Source organism: Kogia breviceps, chromosome 19, assembly GCF_026419965.1.
Source record: "Kogia breviceps isolate mKogBre1 chromosome 19, mKogBre1 haplotype 1, whole genome shotgun sequence".
In the NCBI taxonomy this organism is placed as follows: domain Eukaryota; kingdom Metazoa; phylum Chordata; class Mammalia; order Artiodactyla; family Physeteridae; genus Kogia; species Kogia breviceps.
In genome coordinates, this window is record NC_081328.1 from 34,451,646 (window position 1) to 34,459,530 (window position 7,885).

General features: G+C 57.7%; 1 protein-coding gene across 2 annotated transcripts; it reads left to right on the top strand.

Moving 5' to 3' along the window:
• The first annotated feature begins 2,443 nt into the window (after window positions 1-2,443).
• Window positions 2,444-7,626, top strand: DLX3 (distal-less homeobox 3). 2 transcript variants are annotated; one of them, XR_010838048.1, is made up of 4 exons: window positions 2,484-2,995; window positions 4,001-4,191; window positions 5,789-7,012; window positions 7,339-7,626. XR_010838048.1 is itself a non-coding variant. In XM_059047388.2 (3 exons), exons 1-3 carry the CDS (start codon window positions 2,671-2,673, stop codon window positions 6,134-6,136), a joined length of 864 nt encoding a protein of 287 aa, XP_058903371.1. In that variant the 5' UTR covers window positions 2,444-2,670; the 3' UTR covers window positions 6,137-7,626. The 2 variants fall into 2 exon arrangements, 1 of the variants encoding a protein (XP_058903371.1); XM_059047388.2 differs by having other exon boundaries at window positions 2,444-2,995; window positions 5,789-7,626.
• Window positions 7,627-7,885: the final 259 nt, after the last annotated feature.

The following is a 7,885-nucleotide window of genomic DNA, read 5'->3' on the forward strand; positions in this document are numbered from 1 at the left end:
TGGGGCACCAGATACTAACCTCACATTACCAAACAATTGTTTAATTGCTCACTTAAGTCCCTAATGCTGCAGTTTTAATCCACTTCTAGAACTCTTGGACTTTCAGAGCAGAATGCAGCATAGAAATTATCCTAACATAACCCACCATCACCACCACCCTTTCATGATTCCAGGATTCCGGACTCCCAGCCCAGGGCTCCTTCACTTTACTCAGGAGCAGCAGTGAGGAGGGAAGAGAGCGAGGCCTCTGTGAGAACCGCGTAAGCAAGATGGACTCTGCTTTCTCTGAATTACCTGGCCCTTCTCTGTCTCAGTTGATGGATGGATGAATGAGTGAGCCCCCGAAAAGGGGCTTATCCGACGCTTTGGAGAGCTGGGGGGCTCCAAAGCAGGCCCTCTCAGCCTCCCCCGCTCTCATCCTGGGAGGGGGAGCCGGTCTGCCCGGTGCCCTTCCTGCCCCTAGCGTCGCGGCGTCTCCAGGCGCCCTCTTGGCAACAGAACAGAGGGCATCCAGAGCGGGTGGTAACTCGCCCCGCCACGGGCTCGGAGTGGCGGAATGGCGCCGGGGGGCCGCGGAGATAGACAGATAGCGCTCCCCTAGCCCTTCCCCCTTCCCCACCTTTCCCACGCCTCCCTGGAGCCACCTGGACCTGGCGGGCACTCCTGCCCCTCGGCCCGCGGACTGTGGTCCTCTGTCTCAGGCAACGGCAGCTCTCAAAGCCCTTAGAACCCTGGCAGCCCGCCCTGACTGTCTGACTTTGGCAAGGGGCACAGAGCCCCCTGCACGCTTCTCTACCGGACGGAGTCTATGAAGGAGACCCTTCCTCGGGGCTGGGCGAGACTTGGGGAGGCCGCAGAGGCCAGGACTGACCAGAAGGTGGCGCGCTGGCACTGCGTGTCCCTGGGACGCGTCAGCCGGCCAGGCAGGGAAAGGGGACAGGAGAAGAATTGACCGGGAGCCCTGCGTGAACGTTACATGTGGCTAGGAAATGATATTGGGAGGAGCTCCCCCTCCCCCCACCAAGAAAGGCGGAGAACAGAATTGAGAGTGGAATGGATAAATGGGCTAAAGCGTTGGGAACAATTTGGATGCCTTAGAGGCCTGGCCTTGTGGGCCAGACAGAACTAGGAGGTGGGGGTCCCCAGGGAGCAGAGCCTCTTCTTCAGAGCTTTCTTGGGGGGAGGGGGTTCAGTGGAGCAATCATGGTTCCCAACTACCAGAGATCGGGAAGGTGCTGAGAGTTTTATGTACACAGGTTTACAACTACGCATTCACACACAGACACCCCATTCCATGGTCCTCCGCTCACACTGCTTACAGCCCCCCCATATACACTGGTACACTTTCTCACACTCACACTCCTGCACTCACATACATTCTCTGCATGTAAATGAACTCTGTATCTACTGCGGAACACTTGAAATCCTCATGTCACACACCTCAAGTACACCTGATCTCTAAAAATGCCCACACTCCCCCAGTGCTGTCCCAGATACACAGAATCTGCCCCCAAACTTACCGAAGCACACAGATATCCAGCCTGTGTCCCACCCATCCTCATGGGGACCCCAGGTTCCCTGTTCCCTCCAGCAAGCCTAGGCCATCTCTGCAAGTTTTGGAGATAACTAACATCACCACACACAGGCTGTGCACCTCCACCCTCTCCATAAGCCCCTCATCCGCACACCTGCCTACCAGGCCCTCTCCAATAGGACCCTCCCTGGACCCAATGATGACTTTCATAGGCCCAAGGCACTTTTGCCTGATGGGCCCCTTCCTCCATTAAGAATATATTTTAAAAATTACACTTTGTGACTGCATTGCTGTAAAGACAATAAATATATTAATATACACTCAACCATTTTTTTCTTCAACCTAAAATGTTCTCCTTTCTTCTGATTTTAAAAGAAATTAGAACATTATCATGAGCCCTGGGTCCTTCTACTTTGGGCATGTTTGTCTGCCTGTCATTTCCCCCCACACACACACCTTGGACCACCTCCCTCCACAAACACCCAATAGGCAAATTCCCCTCCTTCTCTGTCGCACCTGAGCCCACCTTCCACCCACAGCCAGAGAGACAGACAGACTGAAGGATCCTGGGGACTCTACAGGTAGACACCCTCCTCCCACTCTTTCCTTCAGAGACACTGGGGGTTTATCTGGGCTGAGGGAGGGATCCACAGGAGGAGGAACAGAGGGGTCTGTGTGAGTGAGTGTGTGTGTGTGTGTGTGTGTGTGTGTGTGTGTGTGTGTGTGTGTGTTGGGTAACAACAAAGAATGAGAGAGAGAGAGAGAGAGAGAGAGGGAGAGAGAGAGGAACGAAAGAGCTCAAGAGCATGTTTTGCCTGGAAGGCAAGACTTGCAACCAATCAGAGCGCTGGGGCCTCCCTCTGCGACTCCACTATTGAGTCTATAACCGGCTGGCCGGGCGGAGCTGGCAGCATTTGACTGTGGCTTGGGACGCGACGAGAGGCGCGCCGCGACCGCCGGAAGACCGGCGATGGTCTAAGCGCCCCTCGGCCGACCCTCCCCAGAGACGTTGCCGGGCCCTCCCCTCGCCCTCCTGACACGCACCCCCGCCTCGTCTCCTCCGCCTCCCCCGCGCTCCGGCCCGTTCCGGCGCTCCGGCCGAGGCCAGCCCGGGGGGTGGCGCGGCGCCCGCCAGGATGAGTGGCTCCTTCGATCGCAAGCTCAGCAGCATCCTCACCGATATCTCCAGCTCACTCAGCTGCCATGCGGGTTCCAAGGACTCGCCCACCCTGCCGGAGTCTTCCGTCACTGACCTGGGCTACTACAGCGCTCCCCAGCACGACTACTACTCAGGCCAGCCCTACGGCCAGACCGTGAACCCCTACACCTACCACCACCAGTTCAACCTCAACGGGCTTGCAGGCACGGGCGCGTATTCGCCCAAGTCCGAGTATACCTACGGAACCTCCTACCGGCAATACGGAGCCTACCGGGAACAGCCACTGCCCGCGCAGGACCCAGGTGAGGACCACGGGGTTGCGGGAGAGTGGGAGACACGGGGAGGTTCCCGAGCGAGCGAGAAAAAGGCGAGGAATTGGAGCCGAAATCTAGGGACGCGCCCCCGGGTAAGAAATGTACTGTCCGAAGTTAGAGAAGGTGGGCTAGATGACCCCCCAGAAGGGACAGACGACCTTGCAGTCCCGAGACTGCGCGCCTTCGGGGCGTGGTGCGTGCGGGGCGCCGTGGTCCTGGGTGAGGATCCGGGTGAGCGAGGCGAGGACGCAGGGGCTGTGGATGTCAGAGAACCTCCTGCTCCAGGTGCTTTCCGGGCACTTCAGCAGGCGGTCCTCCATCGGGCTGTAGAGGGCTGGCGGGTAGGCAGCGGGCGCTGGAAGCTCTGCGACCCCGCTTTGGATCTGGGCTGGGGGGGAGGGAGAAAGGTGAGGGGGACACGGAGAGAGACCCCTCAGAATTACCGGAACGGGGAAGGAAGCAGCAGCGGAGAGTGGAGAAACTGAAAAAGAGCAAAGTGGAGTCAGCGTAAAAGTGGAGAGACACAGTGAGAGAAAGGACACAAGAAAGGAAGAGAAGAAAGGGCGAAGGAAGGAAAAAAGGGAGTCTGGTGTGTCTGCAACTTTTCTGAAAATCTAAAACTATTCTAAAATAAAAAGTTTAAAGAACAATAAGGAAGGGAGGACGGGAGGGAAAGAGGGAGAGAAGCGACCGACGGCGTGGTGCGGGTGACAGGGCGGCGGGCAGACGGTGGCGGGAGCTGCGGAGAGCGAGGCGGCGGCCGTGCGCGTCCGGTGATAGCCTGGCGCCGGGACCGCGCTCTGGGGGCGCGGAGCTGGGAGCGGGGGAGCGCCGCGTCGCGGGCGGCCGCCGGCCCGGCACTGCGGCCGCAGCTCCCGCCCGGGGTGCCGGCGGCGGAGCGAGCAGCCGGGAAGTCCCGGGGTGAGTAGGTGGGCCGGAGGGTGGGTCGCAGGCCGAGGCTGAGCCGCCCACTGCCCCGTGCGTTGCCCGCAGTGTCCGTGAAGGAGGAACCGGAAGCCGAGGTGCGCATGGTGAACGGGAAGCCCAAGAAGGTCCGAAAGCCGCGCACGATCTACTCCAGCTACCAGCTGGCCGCCCTGCAGCGCCGCTTCCAGAAGGCCCAGTACCTGGCGCTGCCCGAGCGCGCCGAGCTGGCCGCGCAGCTGGGCCTCACGCAGACGCAGGTCAGTGGTGGGCGGTCGAGGGCCTCGAGGACTCGGTGGGGCCCCGCGGGACCCCGGGACTCCCCAGGCGCTGCTGAGCCTAGATGGCCTCTTAAGTTCCCCGCAGGGCCTTGAAACCCTTGCCTGTGGGTGGAGGGGCCCCCAGATCTCAACCTCTGTTGGAAGTTTGTGCATTAGCACGTGCGTGTACAGGCGTGCATATTTGTGAACCTGTGCGACTGAGTCTCTCACAAGGAGAGGTGTCCTCCCTGTACCCCAGAATCGCCAGCTCCCACAGGCCCACAGCAGTGTGGGTCACTCACAGGGTTGGTCACTGATAGGAGTCTACACCGTGTCTCCCCCCAGGCTAGGCATGTGTGTGTAAGAGGGGTACATATATGGGTATTCATGTATATTGGCACACAGGCTAATGGATCTGTGTACATGTGGGAAAGCACACTTAAGGAGTGAGACCTTTCAAGGGTCACTGTGCTTATAGATGGCAAAGCAGATGTACTTGACTGGGCACAGGGGTGAGTGCGTGTACAAAAATATGTGCTTGTATCAAAAGGCTGCATTCCTGCTCAGCACCAAATTCTCCACCCCTTTGTGTGTGCCGGGAGCCAAGAACAGAGATTCCCCACAAAGGGGGACAGGAACTCAGAGCTGGCACTCCCCCCAGCCCCGGTCTGTCCCTAAAGCCCCCAGCAGCCTGTCACTGATCAGGGGAGGAGTGGCGGACGCCTGGCTCCCTACACAGGTGTTGACAGGCGGGCCTGGGTTGCGGCTGCGTGGGGCCTGGTCCGCTGGGAATCTGGGTCACCCGGTGATGAGCTGATTCATTGTTTGTACCAGTCATGGGGTGGAGAGCAGCAGGGGGAGGGGGAGAAACCCCAAGGGAAATTTGGGGAATCATGGCTCACCTGCTCTTGAGTCCCCAGGTCACCCCCATTAGCCAGCCCTGGAGGGTTCCTGAGTGTGTGAACGTGGGTGCTCGTGTTTGCAGGGTGTTTATCTGGCTGTATCTGTGCATGTGTGTATCTTTATAGCCTGGTGTCTCGCGTGTGAAGCTGTGAGTGCGTACATTGCCGCGCACGGAGGTGCTTATGTGGGTGTGCATTTGTCTCTGTGTATCTGTGCACCTCTGCTCATGGGTTTCCAATGTGAACAAAATACCGCAAACCGCCCATCTCCCACCTGGGCTGCCTTTTATTCAGTGCTTACTATGTCAGTAGTATGGCTGGCTGTTCTGAGTTCTTTATTTGTCTTAACTTATTTGAGCACCATAATAATGCTACGAGGTAGGTAATAGTGCTGCCATCATCCCCATTTTGTAGATGAGGAAAGCAAGAACCAGAGAGGTTAAGTGACTTGCCCAAGGTCACATGCTTAGTAAGTGGCAGAGCAAAATTTGGACCTAGGCAGTCAGAAGTTCCTGGCCGAAGTTCTGTCCCTGACAGAAAAAAGATGCTGGCCTGGGGGTTCAGGTGCCTGGGTTTTGCCTGGGTCTTGTGTGACGGTGGGTGCTGGCCTTGCCCTCTCTAGGCTGGGCTCCCTGATGGGTTTTCACTCAGCGTTCTGCGAGGCTAACTGGCTCCCCCTTTCTTCTCTGGGGCAGGTGAAAATCTGGTTCCAGAACCGCCGCTCCAAATTCAAGAAGCTGTACAAGAATGGGGAGGCGCCCCTGGAGCACAGCCCCAATAACAGTGATTCCATGGCCTGCAACTCACCACCGTCACCCGCTCTCTGGGACACCTCTTCCCACTCTACTCCAGCCCCTGCCCGCAGCCAGCTGCCCCCGCCGCTCCCGTACAGTGCTTCCCCCAGCTACCTGGACGACCCCACCAACTCCTGGTACCATGCACAGAACCTGAGTGGACCCCACTTACAGCAGCCGCCGCCTCAACCAGCCGCCCTGCACCATGCCTCCCCCGGGCCCCCGCCCAACCCTGGGGCTGTGTACTGAGCACTCACCTGGCCTGAACCTCTCACGAAGGAACCCCAGGACCAAGCAGAAGGCGCCTCCGTCCTAGCCAACACTCAGGAATCATCGAGGAGCACAGGGGAAAGGACACCCCTTTCCCCACTTCCCTTGCCCCTTCCTCCAGGGACCCAAGAGCTTCCAGATGAAATTTGCATGGACCAAGGATGCCCCCTGAATTTCCCTTCCCCTGCCTAGACACTGGGGTGCCCCTCCAGATGTTTGGGAACTTCACTCCAGCTGGGACAGCTGTTTCCCTTCTGCTCTAAGAGCCTGGATTGGCTTTAAATGGCTCATCACCTTCCAGATTCTAAAACTTAGTACCTAGTCCCTAGACTGGATTCCTTGGGCACTGGGGACACCGTGGAGCATCTTCAGGTCAGGCCTGGGCTGGGGCACCAGGCACTGTGGATTCTGGGACCTGCCAGGCCTAAGCTCCTGCCACGGGGACCTGGGCTGCCCCTTAACTGAGCATTCCCTCTGCCAAAAAGACATTGAATCTTGAGACTGGGACTCAGGGTGGGGACCTCAACGAGCCCCGCCCTGAACTTTTAGCCCTCATTTAGGGTTTGAGGGTTAAACCAAAGAAAAGCCCCCAAGTAAGGGAAGCTTTTAATATTTGTGGCTTTAGAGAGAACTCAAGGGGCACCTCCCCTCCCCTGCTTTGGTTGGAGAGGAGGGGTGGATCCCAGGCATCCTTCCCGAGGACCCATTTCTTCTTCCATGTACAGGACTTTGCACAACTTTGGTTTCAAAAGCTGTTGAAAAATAGGAAGACAAAGGGCATTGTTAACAGATAGGACCAATCTCCCCTGCATGGGTGCCTCTGCTTGCCTGCACCCCACCTATTCCTATCCTCCAGTAAGTTGGCAGCGTTGGCGCCAAACCCCAAATCTCCAAGGCAAGCCAAACCCCAAAACACCCCCTTTCCGGTGGCCTTGGAAACAGATAATTCCCGCCAAGACGGAGAATGTCGGGTGAGGTGCACGGGGCACAAGGGAAGGGTTATACCTCGGTGCCTTTAGGGGTGAGGGGTGGCTGTCTGAAGGGTCAGTGGCACTGTCCCTTCCTGGCCCAGACGCCCCCCAGAGCTAACTTTCCTCCACCCCTGATGTGGTCGAACATCGAAGAAAAGGAGAGGTAGAAGACTGTAGCTATATATATAGTATGTATTTTTTTTTTTAAAGCAACAGAGAGAAGCAGCCTCCTCCCTACTGTGGTTTCCTATTTATGTGGCCCTTTCCTCCTGGATGTACCTGCCTGTGCGTCGTGAGCTGAGAGAAACAGATGTGGGCTCCGGCTGGATTTGGATTTGTGGGAGGCGCAGGCGAGAGGAGAGACATGGTGGATCTCCAAGAGTCCCACCCCAGGGGTAGAGGAACGAAGCCAAGTCCCACCCCCTCCCAGCCTTCTCATTTCTGCTTTCTTATTGGACCCATCTTTATATATAACATTAATAAAAAAGAAGAAAATAACCACTGTGCTCTTTGAACTGGAGGCTAGAGGCAGGCAGCTCTCAGTGGAGGGCCGGGAGTTGGGGAAGGTGTTTGGTGGGGAAAGCCCTCTGAGCCTCCAGGGTCTCCTGGGGGAGTCAACCCTGGGACCTACTGCTGGGGCTCTGGGCTCAAGGACTGGGCTGAGGCCGGCCCCGGGTATTAGGTGCTCCTTACCCCATGGCTGCCCCCACGGTCTGGGGAGTGGAGGCTCCCAGCCCTTGGCCCCCCTGACTCCACT

Bases quoted from the DNA above. Each gene is read 5' to 3' on its own strand.
- DLX3 (XM_059047388.2), top strand. From the start codon at position 2,671: ATGAGTGGCTCCTTCGATCGCAAGCTCAGCAGCATCCTCACCGATATC. The intron at 2,996-4,000 runs GTGAGGACCACG...CGTTGCCCGCAG, and splicing joins ACTGCCCGCGCAGGACCCAG to TGTCCGTGAAGGAGGAACCG. The intron at 4,192-5,788 runs GTCAGTGGTGGG...TCTCTGGGGCAG, and splicing joins TGGGCCTCACGCAGACGCAG to GTGAAAATCTGGTTCCAGAA.